Below are 19,048 nucleotides of genomic sequence, written 5' to 3'. Positions count from 1 at the left end.
AGAAACATCCATCAGCTGCCTCCTGCACACCCCCCACTGGGGATGTGCCCGCAACCAAGGTACATGCCCTTGGCCGGAATCGAACCTGGGACCCTTCAGTCCGCAGGCCGATGCTCTATCCACTGAGCCACACCGGTGAGGGCTGTTCTTGTATTTTTAAAGGAGTAACATTTGTGAGCCTTGGCTCTATTTATGAGAGACACATTCACATTTCAAGTTCTTACTGGTAGAGTTGTGTTGAGTTTCATTATACTTGCTTATATTAGTGCTCAGGCGAGTTTCTAAAAGGCCAATGGAATGCCCAGAATGAACATGTACATACGTAGGCAAGTCTGTTGTAGCAAAAAAGCAATTTATCTTGTGTCCCTCTGAAAACGAATGGCGGTGTGGATAGCCGGTTCCTGCTTGCTGACCTGTGCATAACTGACTTTGACAGATCGTCTGCCGGAGTTCAAAGCCCATCGAAATGGCTGTGAAGGAAAAGATTTCTATGTTTTGTCATGTGAACCCTGAACAGGTTAGTGCTGCTCTTTAGATTTTATTGCCTTTGCAGGTACTTCTGCTGATGCCAACGTTTTATGCCTCTTAAATCATCATATTACTTTTCACAGCATTTATGAAAACTCATATCCAGCCACGGCTCCCTTGCCTTTAAGTGAACAATCTTGAGACTCCTGATTCCTTAGATAGAGTGCATGTTTCTTTGCATAACTACTCCTCAAGTTGTAGGTGCAAAATCAGCTGGGCTTTTTAACTCGAAGTCAAATCTCTAGAGAGAGAACCACGCCTGCTTATCATCTCTTTTTTAAAAATATATTTTATTGATTTTTTACAGAGAGGAAGGGAGAGGGAGAGAGAGTTAGAAACATTGATGAGAAACATCAATCAGCTGCCTCCTGCACACCCCCTACTGGGGAGGTGCCTGCAACCAAGGTACATGCTCTTGACTGGAATCGAACCTTAGGACCCTTGAGTCTGCAGGTTGACGCTCTATCCACTGAGCCAAACTGGTTAGGGCTGTTATCATCTCTTTACCTTGTCTTTCTCGGATAGTGGTCGGCAAACTCATTAGTCAACAGAGCAAAATATCAACAGTAGAATGATTGAAATTTCTTTTGAGAGCTGAAAACCGACTTCTGCGCATGGGCCACGAAGTTTCAATCGCACTGTACTTGCGCGCCCGCACGTGGTATTTTGTGGAAGAGCCGCACTCAAGGGGCCAAAGAGCCGCATGTGGCTCGCGAGCCGCAGTTTGCCGACCACTGGTCTAGGACACTGACTGCGTTCACTTTGATTTCTCCTTGTACCTGCTACAGCTTAACTCACCGCAAAGCACACATTATGTTGACATTCACCCTATCATTTCTGATTACATCAGCGGCCTCAGTTCAATTCATTGCTACAGAAACTGTACCATGATTTGGGCTTAGGTCCTATGTCCTGCCAGACTTCCCACCTAGGTATCTGAGAGTTAGCTTTTCTTTTTTCTTATCTCTGTCTCTTGTTTGCAGTAAGGCTCAGGCCCAAGGGATCAGAGTTGGCTATAATTTAAAAAGTGATAATAACCAGTGCTCAGGAAGAGTGAGGTTTAGCAGAAACCTTTTGTTTTCTTCAGATAAGCTCTGAGTTCTCTAAAGCCTAAAAACCACCTAATCAGATTTCTGTATCTCAGGGGGCAGTTTGATGAAGAACCTACTGTCCGATGCTTAGGGTCAGTGCATAAGTAGGAACTACTCTGAAAATGTGCTGGCAGGTTTAATGGGCTCCCCTGTGTTTTTAATGTCGTCAAGCCATTTTGATTTTGTTTCCTAAATAGAAGGAGAATTTAAGGACATCCAAGCCTGAGTTTTTTTTTTGTTTTTGTTTTTGAGCCAAATTGACGAATGCCAGGAAGCAAGATCTCAAATACTCTGGAGGACAGGTTTTTTTTGTTGTTTGTTTGTTTTTAATATGTTTTTATTGATTTCAGATAGAGGAAAGGAGGGGGAGAGAGAGATAGAAACATCAATGATGAGAAAGAATCATGATCGGCTGTCTCCTGCACGCCCCACACTGGGGATCAAGCCTGCAACCCGGGCATGTGTCCTGACTGGGAACTGAACTGGACAGTGACCTACTGGTTCAGAGGTTGACGCTCAACCACTGAGCCAGGCCGGCTGGGCTTAAGGAGAGAATGTAAGGAGGGGTGGGAGAAATCGAGGTGGGGATTGGATTACAGGACAGTTAACAAGATCACATGCTCTCTTGAGGGTGGTTATACCTCTGATGAGTCCAAAAAAGAGGATTATTCTGGCATTTCAGAGGCGTGTTAACCCAGAAGAACAATGGTCAGGGCTCGCTTAAGGCACAGATAAACCTTTCACTAGGGAAGTTAATGGGCCTGGAATGTTAGGAAGTTGTGATCAGATCACCCTGTGAGGTTACTTTTGGCCACAGCTTGTTAGATTTAGAGCCCCTTTTTCATTCTCAGCTCTGAGAACAGATTTAGTCCAAACTTTCGACCATATAGTCTGTTTTCTATAACTAGAGATTCTGAAGAATGCTCTGTCCCATCAGTGCACAGGCCAGTTTATTAGCCATTTTCAGCGCATCGTTTTCTCTGATATGAGTTAATGCTCCCATTTCATAGTTGCTGGTGAATTTGCATTTAAAACTCTCCTCATTGGGGTTGCTGAGGACCGGATGGAGAATTGGAGGTGTCTCTGTGGACACGTCCCATTACTATGACATTTGAAAAAATATCTCTCTGGCCTGGAGGATGAGTAAAATAGCAGTTGTGGTTGTCCAGAGATTTAGGTTGGTTTTTGTTTGTTTGTTTTATTTTTATTGATTTCCGAGAGGAAGGGAGAGGGAGAGAGAGTTAGAAACATCAATGATGAGAGAGAATCATTGATCTTGCTTGTTTCCTGCACACCCCCTACTGGGGATTGAGCTCGAAACCCGGGGAATGTGCCCTTGACCGGAATCAAACCCGGTACCGTTCAGTCTGCAGGCCGATGCTCTATCCACTGAGTCAAACCGGCTAAGGCAGTGGTCGGCAAACTCACTATTGAAATTTCTTTTGAGAGCCAAATTTTTTAAACTTAAACTTCTAACGCCACTTCTTCAAAATAGACTCGCCCAGGCCGTGGTATTTTGTGGAAGAGCCATACTCAAGGGGCCAAATAGCCGCATGTGGCTCGCGAGCCGCAGTTTGCCGACCATGGGGCTAGGGCCAGAGATTTGGTTTTACATAGTAATTGTGACAAAGCCTCATATCGGTGACATCTCAGCACTTTCAGTTGTGTTGGTGAATGCACGAATGAGGCACACTAGTCTTAAGTATCAGGTTGATGATGTTCAAACAGCTTAGGAGTCCCTGGTTGGAGAGCTACGGATTTAGGAAGACTGCACACATACTGTTGGCAGAACATTCCTTGGCATTTATTTAGGATGTGGCAGATCCTTAAGTGCCTGCCAGTAGCTTCTTGGATGTACTTGAGAGGGCGGTGAAAGCTCGTTAGGGTAAGTGTGAAAAACAACCACACCACCTGGCAAAGGAGCCATTCTCTTCTAACAGGTGTAATTAATTTGACTGTGTTCAATGTGGGTTTATAAATTTACCCACAAGAAGGGAGCGGACAAAAGCAACTATAGCAGCAGCAACAAATGAACGAACAAACAAATTACATACCCACATTTAGGAGCTAAGGGGTATGTATTTCATGCTACTGCTTTAACCTAGACTTAGAACATGGTGCCTTGGGCCGTGTGTCTTGACATATAAAGAAGCATCCGTGTTCCAACACCATTCTCTGACATCAGCTGGGGGTCCTGCAATTCAACTCTGACACTAAGTACCCAGAGTGAGAGTCAGACTCCATAGGTTTATGGGCTCAATCCTTTCTAAGACTGCCCTCACTTCAGACAACAGCCATACGTTTCCAGTGTCCCCAAGCCACCCACAATTCTGCCTGGCTGACTACAACCCTTTTAGGTTTGAGAATTCTCTAGAATGAGTCACAGAATCAGGAAAGTGCTATATATAAAGGGGGGAAATGTACGGCAAATGAGATACATAGGGCAAGGTCTAGGAGGGTCCTGAGTGCAAGAGCTCTTATCTCCATGGAGTCAGGGTGAGCCACCCTCCCGCATACCTGCATATTCACCAACCAGGATGCTCCCCAGTCTTCTTGTTATTGGGAGTTCATTACTGGTCACATGATTGAACTCAATCTCTAGATACTCCCCTCTTCCCCCCTGACATTCCCTCTGTGGAGTTCAGGTGGCTGAAAGTTCCAGCTTTCTAATGACTTGGTTTGTTTTTCTGGTGTCTAACTCCCATCCTCAAGCCATGTAGGGACCACCCTGTGTCACCTCATTAGCATAACAAAGATACCTCTCACTCAGAAAATTCCAAAGGTTTTTGAAGTTCTTTCAGGAAATGAGAACAAAGACCATATACTATATATATTTATATATTTTTTATTCTGCCACAGTATCCATGGTTCTAGGGGTAGAATAATGACTTCAAAGCATTTTGTAATTTGATCAAACTAACCTTGTGTTAATTCTGCCTCTGGTTTAGGTGGCTGGTGTAAATATTTCTCTCTTTTCCACGTCCAGCTTGGCTAGAGAGCAGTCCAGTTCCTGAGTAGGGGCGGCTGGGGATTGAGAAAATGAAAGAAAAAGACAGACACAGAGATAGAAGTAAAAAGCTGGGGCCGGGTGGGACCACCGCCCTCTTCTGATGGAGAGACAGTGACCCAGAGCTGATGCAGCGTGTTTATTTTATACCCCCAAATACCAGGAAGTTTCACCAAAAGTCAAGACAAAGGAGTTTATTTGCATTCTTGCATTCCTGGTGCTTGACTGGATTTACATATCAAAACCCACTTCCCGACACCTGGGCCAAGATAAGAGTCAATGCTGAGAACACATCTGCCTTTTTGGTAAGATGTGTATCCAAGACGTGGCTTTGCCTGTCGCCTTGGGTTCAGCTGACAATTACTAAGGAAGAATGCCCACTTGCCTTCCCAGGCGCTCTCTACAGGCTGGGCTCTTGGTTTTCTTCTATGAGTATAAATGAACTGCCAGACTCTTGAGTTCTGGCTTACTCTTGAACTCATTCTGTGGCATATTTGAGTCATTCCACTTAAATATGGTGTTTTATCATCAACCAGGTCATATGTATCCATGATGTTTCTTCCACATACCGAGTGCCTGTGCTTTTGGAGGAACAAGGCATCGTTAAATATTTTAAAGAGAGATTGGATTTGCCTATTGGTGATTCTGCAAATAATTTGCTTTTCAAGTGGAAAAATATGGCTGACAGGTACGTAAAAGGAATTACTAATGTAATCTTTAATAATTCTTGGGTTTGGGGTAGGACTGGCACGTACCTATGTTGCATTTGGCTTTCTGTATGTGTATGTTTTGTATGGATGTGTTTAAAGCTCTAGCACATTGTTAGGATGTTTTACTGTATTCTTTGAAGATTTCTGGGACCTTTGAGCATTTTGATTTATTTCTTAGTTTATTTCTTAGTTTCTGGATATTTTAAATGGTTTTAAATATCATGAGTTTTCTGTTTCTTGTTTTGTTTTGCTTGTTTTTAAGATTTGGTTAATTTCTTAAAGAAAATCCTTTTTTTGTTTTTAAATATATTTTTATTGACTTCAGAGAGGAAGGGAGAGAAATAGAAACATCAATGATGAGAGAGAACCATTGATTGGCCGCCTCCTGGACGCCCCCTATTGGGGATCGAGCCTGCAACCCGGGCATGTGCCCTTGACCAGAATCGAACCAGGGACCTTTCAGTCCGCAGGCCAGCGCTCTATTCACTGATCCAAACCATCTAGGGCAAGAAAAATCCTTTTAAATGGGAAGTTTTGGCTATTTGTTTTTGTTCCATTTCACATTTATTAACTATCAGCATCATTAGTTTTTGTTGTTATTAATCCTCACCCTAGGATATTTTTCCATTGATTTTTTTTTTTAGAGAGAGTGGAAGGGAGGGGGAAAGACACACAGAAACATCAATATGAAAGAGACACACAGATTGGTTGGCTCTCACGCACACCCCAACCTGACCCAGGGATTGAGTCTGCAATCGAGATACGTGCCCTTGATTGGAATTGAACCCAGAACCCTTCAATCCGAGGGCTGATGTTCTATCCACTGAGCCAGACTGGCTAGGGTGAGGTTTTGGGTTTGATCTCTGGTCAGGGCATGTGTAGGAGGCAACCAATCGATGTTTCCCTCACATATATGTTTCTCTCTCTCTCCTCTCACCTCTCTCCAAAATAAAAACAAAGTTCTCATCATAAGAAAAAATATTTCTGACTATATGTGGTGATGGATGTTAACTAGACTTATTGTGGTGCTCATGTAGCAATATCTACATATATTGAATTATGTTGTACCTGTAAAGCTAGTATGATACATGTCAATTACATCTAAATTTTTAAAAATGTACGCTTTGACATCAAGTACCATGGATTCAAACACCAGCTTCTCCTCTCACTAGCTGTGTGAGTTTGGGCAGATTACGTAACCTCTCTGGGCTTTTCCTTCCAGCCATACATAACAGGAGGATATTAGTACCTACATTGTGGCAATGAAGGAAACAAAACACGTAAGGCCTTACCATTGAATCAGACACTAAGAATTGATTACTGATGTTGGTAACAATAATTAAAATGATATGATGCTGACAAAATTACTGACCTTGGTAGATGACTAGTAGATTGGAGTTTCTTTGTCCTTGCACTAAAAAATTTAAAAAGTGTTTTAGAAAAGGGGACATATGTAATACTTTCAACAATAAAGTATTATTTTTAAAAAGTGTTTTAGAATTTCTGGGTCATGAAGAATCAGGAATAAAGTGTAGTTTCTGAGCTTAGGTACTCTTCTGAATGATGATAAATTAAGCCCAGAATGCTTAAGAAATCAGTCACTTTGTAGGAATTTTTAGAGTAGCTTGGGGCTCATCCTCCTTAAGCATGAGACATTTTAATCCTGTAACTCTTTTTTTTTTTTTTTTAAATCTTCACATGAGGACATTTTTTCCATTGCTTTTCAGAGAGAGTGGAAGGTAGGGAGGAAGGGGGAGAGAGAGAGAGAGAGAGAGAATCATCGATGTGAGAGAGACACATCGATTGGTTGTCTTCTGCATGTGCCTCAACTGGGAGTGGGGAGTGAACCTGCAACCCAGATATGTGCCCTAGACCAGGAATTGAACCCTTGACTCTTCAGTGCGTGGGCCGACGCTCTAACCATTTATCAGCACTGGCCAGGGCTTGTAATTCTTTTTATTGGAAATAGCTCTAAATTATACTCTATGCCTCTGTGCTTTTTAAAGCCAGTGTTTGGGTTTTGTATTAGTTTCCTGTAGCTGCTGCTGCAAAGCACCACAAACTGGGTGGCTTAGAAGAGCAGAAATGTATTCTCTCACAGTTGTGGGGGTCAGAAGTTCAAAATCAAGGCATCAGCAGGGTTGGTTCCTTCTGGAGGCTCAGAGGGAGAATATATTCCATGCGTCTCTTCTAGCTTTTGGGGCTGCCAGCAGTCCTTGGTGTTCCTTGGCTTGTGGCCGCATCATTCCAGTGTCTGCCTCTGTCATCACAGGGACTTCTCTGTGTCTTCCCCACTTCTCTTCTTTTATAAGGATTCTTATCTTTGGATTTAGGGCCCATCCTAATCTAGGATGATCTTACCTTGAAATCCTTAACTTAATTGCATCTGCAAAGACCCGTTTTCCAAATCTGGTCACATTCACAGATTCTGGGGGGCTATTGAGCATCACGCTCTCTGCATCATGTTGGTGGTGATGTTGGTTTATTGGTAATGGCAGTTTGGAGTGTTCATTCTTTAGTCCTTATCCCCTCAGTACAGCCTGTAGAGAGATACAGGGGAAAACAGAGGTCAAAGGGCAGCTTTGATCATGAAGGTCTAGTGCTGCTCAGAGGCCAGAGGTTCCTCATTGAACTGAATGGGAGAGCTAGTGTGGGACCCGAGGCCAAAGTGGGGACAACCTCGCCTCTCAGTCAAGTAAGGGGACTTGCCTGTGGGGGATGGCCCTATGAAGTGGACTCCAGGCCTGCCTCCCACCAGCAGCTCATAGCAGGGTGAGCAACCTGCCTCTCACACCCAGGTAATGGTTGAAAGACCATGAAGTTGAGGCTGGGCTGGTCTGGGCATTGCTCTATGAGCCTGGCCTGTGAGTCCGAGAGGGAAAGAGGGCACCAGAAGTGTGGGCTCAGGATACCTCCTGGACAGTGGCCCTCCTCCCTGGTTGGTGTGACCCAGTGGACTTACCTATTTCACCCGGCTGCCGAGCAACTCCTCTTCCCCTAGGAAGACCAGACATGAGTAAGCGGAAGGGGAAACTGGCAGTGTTGACTCTAATCCTGCTTTCCCCCCAGGGAGCAGAGTTGATGTCCCTCCCTCAATGTAGGAGTGAGAATGGGGGTGAGGGCTCAGCCAAACTGGTGTGCTCAAATGTGTTATGATCCCCAGTTCCCATGCGCCAAACATTTGGGACAGGAAGTACTTAGCTGCTGTCTCTTGGAATCTTGGCTTGATATCAACTAGCTTTGCTACCTGCGTCCTTTATGTAGAGCTGGGTGAAGCAAGGGCAGCTACGGAATCTCCAGAGCAACATAAAATTAAGTAGCAAGTGAGCCCGGCTATGGTGGCTCAGTGGATTGAGCGTCGTCCCATGGACCAAGAGGTCCCGGGTTCGATTCCCAGTCAGGGCACATACCCCGGTTTCAGGCTTGATCCCCAGTAGGGGTCGTGCAGGAGGCAGCCAATCGATGATTCTCCTCATTGATGTTTCTGTCTCTCTTTCCATTTCCCTTCCTCTCTGAAATCAATCCTCAATCCTATATAATAAAAAGCTAATATGCAAATCGACCAAACTGTGAAATGACCCGTCACTATGACGCACACTGACCACCGGGGGCAGACGCTCAATGCAGGAGCTGCCCCCTAGTGGTCAGGGTGCTCCCACTGGGGGAGTGCTGCTCAGCCAGAAGCTGGGCTCATGGCTGGCGAGCTCAGTGGCGGTGGCAAGAGCCTCTCCCACCTCCGCAGCAGCGCTAAGCCTTCAGTCGGACACCCCCAAGGGCTCCCGGACTGTGAGAGGGCACAGGCTGGGCTGAGGGACCCCCCTGAGTGCACAAATTTTGTGCACCGGGCCTCTAGTAAAAATATATTTAAAAAAAATTAAGTAGCAAGTGGAAAGTTTAGCAGCCTTCTCTTAGGTACTTTTGTCACCTTCCTAGAAAGTCACCTTTCCTGCCAGTTTTGACTTCTTTGCTTCCTGTGTATTTTTCTCCTCCTAGCCTGTTTGCCATCATATTGCTCTTGTACTCCTTGCAGATGTTAATCTGAATGAGGAATATTCCTCATCATGTAACATTTTTGTTCTTAGGTGTTGGAGGGTTTGCTTCCAAGCCCTAAAATATCTTCAGCCCCAAGATGACATTTCCATCTACTTAGTATCAGACCAGACATTTCTCATGTTCTTTGAACAGATTTCCTGACAAAAGCAACAGTAAAGATTGTGTCTCTAATGGCAAAATGTGATTAAGCATCTTATGTAGAATGGAATTTCCTCATAAAATTGATCTAAATGCCTTGTAACATTTTAAATAGTTCTCTTAGCACCATTTTTTTCAGGCATGCCATGAATAACCTGGCTTTTGTGGGCCAGCTGGGAATGTAGCAGTTTTAAAAAAAAGTTTTTATTGAATTTATTGGGGTGACATTGGTTAATAAAATTATATAGGTGTAGCAGTTTTTAATGTAGACACTTTGAATGTGTTTTCTTATATAATGTCACCTTACAAAGTTGATACTGGAATGTTTCCTATTGACACAGAACGCATTTTTCAGTACAATGTCTCCTTATAAATGAATTCAAGGACAGCTCATGTTTATAAGATGGGGACAGCCTTTTTATATTTTTAATGCTTTTAACTTTTTCTCTGATTTCTATCTGTGCTTGCTGATGGAAAGCAACGTGGGGATTTCTTATGATTTTGAAATCTGTCTGCCTACAGGTTTGAGTTCTTTGGGGGTGGGGTGGAGATTTGAATCAAGTACATAAAGTTCAAGGCTTGTCTGCTTCTCAGGTTTTGAAAAGTGCTTTGGGTGCTCACTTTGGCAGTTTTCTTACTAAAAAAAAATTGGAGTGATACAGAGAATATTAGCATGGCCCCCGTGCAAGGATGACATGCAAATTTGTGAAGCATTCCATTTTTTAAATATCACATAAAGGTTAGAGAAGGCAAAAGCATTAAACAAGATAGAAGAGGACAATAGCTACTGCAATTCGGAAATGAACTCTCGGCATAAATCGGGATACTCTGTGACAACAAAAACATAAAAGGGGAGAAGGTAAAGGTCTGAATTTGCAAAGGGGAATGGAGATAAGATACATGCATATAACCTTAAGCTTGTCCTCCCTCCCAGGTACGAAAGGCTACAGAAAACGTGCTCCATAGCTCTGGTCGGCAAATACACCAAGCTGAGGGACTGCTATGCCTCTGTGTTTAAAGCTCTGGAGCACTCAGCCTTGGCCATCAACCACAAGTTGAATCTGATGGTGAGTCGCAGCCCAGTCATCTGGATATTTCAGTCATTTACTCTGATATAGCTTGTGCTTCAGAGAGGTAGATTGTGTCTATGGCCAAATCACCCTGAACGCACTGATCTCATCAGAGAGGTAGATTGTGTTGAAGGATCCCCAAGTCCAAGTTTCCAGATGCGAGCCAAGGGCCAACCTTGTTAGCAGGCCTTTCCACTGATAGCCATGTTAACTTTATTGAGCATACAGGTTTAAGGCACAGTTCCTGAAATAAGGCTTTGCACATCCAGGGCCATATATACTTCATGTTCATTTAAGTACATTGTATTTGCCTAACAAGAAAATAACAGAACTTTTTTCCCCTTTAGCATTGAAATGGAATCCAGATTTTAAAAATGCTATATTGCCTTTTCTAACTTGGAGGAGTGATATCTGGCAAACAGTGATTATTATTATTATTATTATTATTATTATTTTTAAATACTCACCCAAGGATATTTTCCCATTGATTTTTAGAGAGAGTGGAAGAGAGAGGGAAAGACAGAGAGAAATATCGATGTGAGAGAAACACATTGGTTGGTTGCCTCCTGCACGTGCCCCGACCAGGGCCAGGGCTGAGGAGGAGCCTGCAAATGAGGTACATGACCTTGACCAGAATCGAACCCGGGACCCTTTGGTCCATAGGCCTACGCTCTATCCACTGAGCCCAACCAGCTAGGGCTGATTATTTGTTTTTTAAAATCAGTATTATGGGATGGAGTTACCATATATAACTTGAGTATATTATTAAAAAATATATTTTATTGATTTCAGAGAGGAATAGAAAGGTAGAGAGAGATAGAAACATCAGTGATGAGAAAATCATTGATAGGCTGCCTCCTGCATGTCCCCTACTGGGGATGGAGCCCAAAACCTAGACATACACCTGACCAGGAATCGAACCATGACCTCGTGGTTCATAGGTCAACACTCAACCACTGAGCCACGCTGGCTGGGCTTGAGTAAATTTTTGTGGTTATGAGATATGGAAATACCTGCTCAGTGTAGAACATTTTAAGGTTTCATATAAAATGCAGAAAGCGAAAGATTCCTCTTCCCTGATATCCCACTTCTCTCTGTACCTCTCATTCCCAGTTTAATGTTTATCTTTCTAGACTTTTCGCTCTCTATATATAAACGTTTATATTTAATGATATTCTGCATGGGTATATCATGCTTCAAGAAAGCCTTATCACATGATTTATATGGTAAAACTTTTATGTGAAGAGCAAAAAGATACATATTTATGTCCAAGAAATTTAGTAACTTCCGCTTCGACACTAGCTTAGGACCTACGACTTTTCTCTCACCTCTTGTAGCCTCCTTTTTGTTTTTGTTAATCCTCACCCGAGGATATCTTTTCCCATTGAGTTTTAGAGAGAGTGGAAGGGAGGGGGAGAGAGAGAGAGACATCGATGTGAGGAGACACATCGATTGGTTACCTCTCACCTGGGATTGAGCCTGCAAACAAGGTACGTGCCCTTGATTGGAATCAAACCCCCAATCCTTCAGTCTGTGGGCCGACGCTCTAACCACTGAGCAGCCGGCTAGGGCTCACCTCTTGCAGCCTCCTCCTTTTCTAACCACTTTTAATTTTTGGCTTTCCAAGGAATATTGCCCTTCCTGTTCTTCCCATTCCTCCAAGTCCTCCACCCCCTTGTAGAAAACAGAAAACAGCAATAGAAAAATTGTTATGATGCAAATTGTGTTAAGCCTTTAAAATTTCATATCTTAATACATAATCAGGTAATAATTTTTACAAAAGAAATACTAAAATAATATAGATATGTGGGGATTGTTATGAACATACGAATTGTTGACGCAAGTTTTCATTTAATGGAATTCACTGGCATTAGCTTCTGCTCAGTACTATTTGAGTCATGGTCCTGGTGGATTCTTTTTAAGTCCAGTCTGTTGCTGTGTTTACATTGCTGAACTACTGCAGTAACGTCCCGACTGCTTTCCAGTCCTTCCTTCATTTCCCATATTGTTCTGGAATGATCTTTCTACAGTTTCTCTCTGTTCCTGTTGTTCCTTCACTTAAGAGCATTCAGTGGCTTCAAGTGTAAACTTCTCTGGCTAGGTGGAGCCTCTTTCGAGGGCCCCAGAGTAGCCACCACTTTATTTATTTATTTTTTTAAATTTAATAAATCTTTCTTGTTCAGATTATTACAATTGTTTCTCCTTTTTCCCCCCATAGCTCCCCTCCACCCGGTTCCCACCCCACCCTCTGCCCTTACCTCCCCCCCATTGTCTGCATCCATAGGTGTACAATTTTAGTCCAGTCTCTTCCTGCACCCCCACACCCCTTTCCCCCTGATAATTATCAATCCACTCCCTTTCTTTGCCCCTGATTCTATTATATTCACCAGTTTATTCTGTTCCTCAGATTTTTAATTCACTTGATTTTTAGGTTCATTTGTTGATAGATATGTATTTGTTGTTCATAATTTTTATCTTTACATTTTTCTTCTTCCTCTTCTTAAAGAATACCTTCCAGCATTTCATATAATACTGGTTTGGTGGTGATGAACTCCTTTAGCTTTTTCTTATCTGTGAAGCTCTTTATCTGACCTTCCATTCTGAATGATAACTTTGCTGGGTAGAGTAATCTTGGTTGTAGGTTCTTACTATTCATCACTTTGACTATTTCTTGCCACTCTCGTCTGGCCTGCATAGTTTCTGTTGAGAAATCAGCTGACAATCGTATGGATGCTCCCTTGTAGGTAACTAACTGTTTTTCTCTTGCTGCTTGTAAGATTCTCTCTTTGTCTTTTGCCCTTGGCATTTTAATTATGATGTGTCTTGGTGTGGTCCTCTTTGGATTCCTTTTGTTTGGGGTTCTGTGCGCTTCCTGGACTTGTAAGTCTATTTCTTTCACCAGGTGGGGGAAGTTTTCAGTCATTATTTCTTCAAATAGGTTTTCAGTATCTTGCTCTCTCTCTTCTTCTGGCACCCCCATTATTCTGATGTTGGTACGCTTGAAGTTGTCCCAGAGGCTTCTTACACTATCTTCAAATTTTTGGATTCTTTTTTCTTTTTGCTTTTCTGGCTGAGTGTCCTTTGCTTCTTTGTATTTCAAATCTTTGACTTGATTCTTGCGTTCCTCTAGTCTGCTGTTGGGTCTCTGTATAATATTTTTATTTCAGTCAGTGTATGTTTAATTTCTAGTTGGTCCTTTTTCATATCCTTGAGGGTTTTGTTAAATTTATCAGCCTTTTCTAGGAAATTCTTGAAAAACCTTATAACCGTGGTTTTGAATTCTATATCCATTCGTCTTTTCTCCTCCATTTCTTTCATTTGTGGTCTGTTTCTTTGACTCCGCATTTTCCCTGCTTCCCTGAGTTGGTAGGGTAGCTTTGTGTGCTAGGTTTCCTATATGGCCCGGTGGGTCAGCCTCCCCAGTTACCTGAGGTGGACACTCTTGGTGCTCCCCTTTGTGGACTGTGTGTACAGCCTTGTTGTAGTTAAGTCTTGATTGTTGTTGGTATCACGGGAAGGAATTGACCTCCAGGCCAATTGGCTGTGAGGACCCGCTGTGTCTACGCCGGGATACCTTCTGTATTGGAGACAGCCTTAATAGGACCAGACTTGCAAAATTGCAAAAGCCTCTGTGCTCAGCTTGGATGGGGTGGAGTCTCAGGGCTGAGCAGACAGTCTTGGCTTCCCGTCAGCCCTGCCCTTGCGCACGTGCCTCCAGACCTCTGCCTTCCACGGCTCCCCTGAGTTTCCGCCTGACAGTCCAGATTTCCCCTGTGAGAGCATGGGTCCCCCAGGGGCTCACCCGGAACTATGTTTCAGTGCAGTCGGAACTGGGATTCAATGCAGTCAGGAGCTTCCGACTCCTTCCGCTAGGGAAAGCCTGCAGCAACCTCCACAGTCAGTCTTCTCTGCGCGCACTCACGCACGCGCCTCCAGACCCCTGTCCGCGGCTCCCCCAATTCTCCGAGTCTCCGTGTACCTTCCTCTGCAGTCCAGACTCCACCCGTATGAGTCTGGGTCCACGGGGTTTCGGCTGGAGCTGGGGTTCAGTGCAGTCGGAACTGGGGTTCAGTGCAGTTGGGGGCTTCCTTTCCCCTCCCGCCAGCCAGGCACTCGGCCACCCTTCCTCTCTGCGTGCGCGTCTCTGTACCTCAGCGCTTTGCGTCTCCTCTGATCCGTGAGCTTTTCTCTTTCCTTCTAGTTGTAGAATTTCCACTCAGCCAGCTTTCCTGTGGTTTTGGATGATGTCCGTTCTGTCTTTTCATTGTTGTTTTGAAATTGTTGTGCAAGGCAGCAGTTTAGGTGCTTACCTAGGCCGCCATCTTGGTTTCTCCACCACTTTATTTCTTTCTCTGATGTTTTATACACTGTTTCTTCGCTCCTCCCCCCCCCCCCCCGATTATCCCTTTGTCTTCTGCACACCTTCCCACCTGCCTCCCAACAAGCACACACATGCTCATCTTGCTTCTATTCATCCTCAAGGGCTTAGCTTTTTTTTTTTTTTTTTAAATATATTTTATTGACTTTTTACAGAGAGGAAAGGAGAGGGACAGAGAGCCAGAAACATCGATGAGAGAGAAACATCGACCAGCTGCCTCCTGCACACCCCCCACCGGGGATGTGCCCGCAACCAATGCACACGCCCTTGACCGGAATCGAACCTGGGACCCCCCAGTCCACAGACCGACGCTCTATCCACTGAGCCAAACCGGTTTCGGCCAGGGCTTAGCTTTTTGGTCATCACCTTCCCAGCAGTCTTCTCTGGTGATACTGCCTCCCTTCTTCAGCATCCGGGTCTAGATTAGGTGTGGCATTCTCTTCCTTGTTCATTGTGGCCATTATTCCACTATGTTGTTGCTGCCTGTTTATCTGGTTTCGTAATCTTTCTTAAAGATAATAAGAGCTCCAAGACAAAGATATGCTTTTCTATCCCAAGTGTCCAGTACAGTGTTTGCATAACAAGTAGTTATTGAATAATTTTGTCATAGTGTTAGATCTTGTATTTCTGAGTATTTTTCTTAAATGTTCCTTTAATCTGTTGGATGTTTTTAGTACATAGACTCCATTGATCTGGAGCACACCACCGAAACTGAGGACCCTGTGAAATTCCATGAGGCGTGGCAGAAGCTATGCAAAGCTGAGTGAGTCCTGGGGACCGTTCACCCTAGTTAGGAGAATGACACTGTGCTTTTTCTGTAAGGATTTGATTGACCCAGTTATTAAATTTTGCGTTTTAAAAGGTAGCCTGGAGTACTTGTGGTCATTATGGGTGGTCGTGAAACATTCACATCGCATTTACTTTTTTTTTTATTGTCTGAAGTTTTACATATGTCTCCTTTTCCCTCAATTGACCACCCCCCAGCCATTCCCACCCTGGGCAAGCCCCCATTGCCCCAGTGTCTGTGTCCATTGGTTATGCTAATATGCTTGCATACAAGTCCTTTGGTTGCTCTCTAACCGCCCCCCCCACCTCCCCTGCCATTTGTCTCTGGATCTATTCTTGTTCATCAGATTATGTTGATCATTATATCCCACAGATGAGTAAGATCATGTGATATTTATCTTTCTCCGACTGTCGCATTTACTTTTCAATGTGCCGTGTTAATGTTAGTGGCACTTGCAATGGAACTGGTTTTATTTGGGGGATAAGGGGCATCCTGTATTAGAGAGAGTGCTGATTGTATGAAAGATGCAGAGATGGATCTTACACAAAGTTAAAGTGCAAGCATGACAAGCCTTCTCTCTTGGTTATATTTTCTTTTCCACATCATTTTATTTTCATTTTTATTATATAAGTAATTGACAGAACTCTTGGGGGTAGCATTGTATTGTGAGGGTAGCATGACCTTCCTGGATTTTTTCTTGAAGTCTTGTCTTTTCAAATGAGTGTTTGTCTAGAAGGTGTCTAAAGTGTCTTCTAACAGGGAAATTTTTAAAAAATATTTTTTTATTTTTTTATTGATTTCAGAGAGGAAGGGAGAGGGAGAGAGAGATAGAAACATCAATGATGAGAGAGAATCACCGATCGGCTGCCTCCTGCACGCCCCCTACTGGGGATCAAGCCCACAACCCAGGCATATGCCCTTGACCGGAATCGAACCCTCGACCCTTCAGTCCCCAGGCTGAAGCTCTATCCACTGAGCCAAGCCAGCCGGGGCTAACAGGGGAATTTTTATGTGCCCTACTTAATTAGCAATTGAAATCCTAGGCTGATTTTTACCAGATTAACTCTTTCTGATTATGTAAGAGATCTTAACATTTTTATGAAGTGCTTTAAAAAAAAAACCCTAACCTATTTTTATTCAGATAAACCAGTGGCTTTTTATTTATTTTTAAATATATTTTTATTGATTTCGGGGAGAAGAAGGGAGAGGGGGAGAGAGAGAGAGAAACATCAACTATGAGAAAGAATCATTGATCGGCTGCCTCTTGCACACCCCATACTGGGGATCGAGCCCGCAAGCTGGGCATGTGCCCTGACTGGGAATCGAACTGTGATCTTCTGAATCATAGATTGATGCTCAACCACTGAGCCACGCCAGCTGGGCTAAACCAGTGACATTTTAAATTGAATTGAGTTCTCAGTCACTATGCTCATGCCACAAAGACCTATCGGAAAAATATATATTGGGATCAGTTGTGAGAAATTGTTGCAACTTCTATATACATTGGGAAGATTTCAAGAAGAAAGTTCAGGATGTCAGATCATGTAATCAATTCTGAATACAGACCTCAAGTGTATGCTCTAATGTTGGATTGGGGATGAGTAAGCATGAAAGGCTGAAAATAAGAGTTTAAAAAATAAAAATAATGTCAAATTCACTCTCATCTTGTGTGTTGATTGCAGTGGTGTACTGGTGCCAGGAGGCTTCGGAATCAGAGGAACATTGGGCAAACTCCAGGCGATTTCTTGGGCAAGGGCAAAGAAGATTCCTTTTCTGGGTAAAATTCATGTTTATGGATCCTAACTATGACTTTATTTGATTTTTGACACCTAGTAGGGGTAACACTTAATAGGGTTTGTTAATGTGAAAGGTGTGAACTCATGTTTGAGTATTCAGGCACCAACTAGTCTGCTACAGGGGTCAGTAAACTGTATCTTGAAGACTATACCTTGCTTGTGGCCTGTTTTGTAAATAAAGTTTTATCGGCACATAACCACACTAATCTATATATATAAAAGGCTGATATGCCAAGTGTCCCTCTGACCGTCTGACTGGTTGCTATGACGCTATGACGCACAGGGGGCAGATACTAAATGCAGGAGCTGCGGTGACATGCACTGGCCATTTACAGAGAAATGGCACCGTGGACCTGGCGCTGACAAAGAAACACTCAGCTTCCCCCAAGTGGGACACAGGCCCCGCCACCACCCCGGAGTGACAGTCCACCAAATCGCAGCCAATGCTGCCAAGATCCCATGGCGCAAAATGTGGCCCACAGCCCAGCCCAGCCTGGAAACAGTCGCTGTGGGCGCTGGGTAATGACATCACGTAGCAATGCCCAGCTTCCTCTCTCTAGCAACTAGCCACCTTGGAGTTTCTTCAGCGCAGGAACACAACTTGCTTTATAGCCAGGTGCAAACATTTTACACTTTAACCAAATGTCTGTGAAGTGTTTTCCCATGCTTCATCTCATTTGATCCTCACAGAAGTCCTGGTGTAGGTAGATAGGAAACTCAGTGGAATCCTATTTTCTTTTCATTAGTCGGAAAATGGAGATTTAGAAAGCTTAGAAACTTAATCTGACTGAAAAGAAGTAAGAAATGGTGAACCTTGAAAATGACTTCAGGTTTTCGCACTGTACAGAATATAGTCAAACACTGCTGCAGTTAAATATTTTACCCTTGTTCTCCCTGCATGATCTACAATAATAATCTGCTTTGTGTTGCTATTTAGTGCTGTGTTGCTGACAATTACCTGAAAGAGAAGTTGGGGTGCTTCACTGGGCTGGAAAAAGTTTAGTTAAATCAGAAATCAGGTCTAATTAAACAAGTTTATTCTATATATAAAAGGCTAAGTTGACTTATGCATGCGCGATACATATAAAGCTCTCGCTGGTGCCAATCGCACATGTGTGTTTCAATCTGTCATTGTCAATCGTGAATTTGGTTGACACTTATATTATAGAGAAAGGGCGAATAGCGATATTAAAATATTTCTTCTAATTAATTTCCTTTCGATGTGCATGAATCCGTGCACCAGGCCACTAGTTTGATTATATATTGTCTATAGCACCTTTTGTGGTACAATGTCAGAGTTTGAGACCCTATAGCCTTCAAAGCCTAAAATCTTCACTATCCTGCCTTTTAGAGAGTTTGGAGAACTTATCATTGCTCTGGTTGGTAGCAAGAGGCTGGGAGAACTTGCTGTCTATACCTGCCCTCACCTCCGATTCTCACCCAGATCCATCTTTTCACCACTTAAAGTGGAGAACCATTCAACAGAACTC

At 43.4% G+C, this 19,048-nt stretch overlaps 1 protein-coding gene across 5 annotated transcripts in view; it reads left to right on the top strand.

The window, feature by feature from the left end:
- Positions 1-19,048, top strand: part of CTPS2 (CTP synthase 2) — a 126,534-nt gene that overhangs the window by 30,019 nt on the left and 77,467 nt on the right. For all 5 annotated transcript variants that reach the window (XM_079765503.1, XM_079765502.1, XM_079765501.1 and 2 more), the window contains 5 exons: positions 437-517; positions 5,163-5,314; positions 10,462-10,594; positions 15,650-15,738; positions 17,445-17,539. In XM_079765503.1, coding sequence (XP_079621629.1) covers positions 437-517; positions 5,163-5,314; positions 10,462-10,594; positions 15,650-15,738; positions 17,445-17,539 — 550 coding nt within the window. The remainder of the gene's footprint in view (positions 1-436; positions 518-5,162; positions 5,315-10,461; positions 10,595-15,649; positions 15,739-17,444; positions 17,540-19,048) is intronic.

The sequence above is a fragment of the Cnephaeus nilssonii genome (assembly GCF_951640355.1).
Source record: "Cnephaeus nilssonii genome assembly, chromosome: X".
Lineage (NCBI taxonomy): Eukaryota > Metazoa > Chordata > Mammalia > Chiroptera > Vespertilionidae > Cnephaeus > Cnephaeus nilssonii.
Note: the sequence above shows the minus strand (reverse complement) of the source record. Positions and strands in the feature narration are given on the sequence as shown.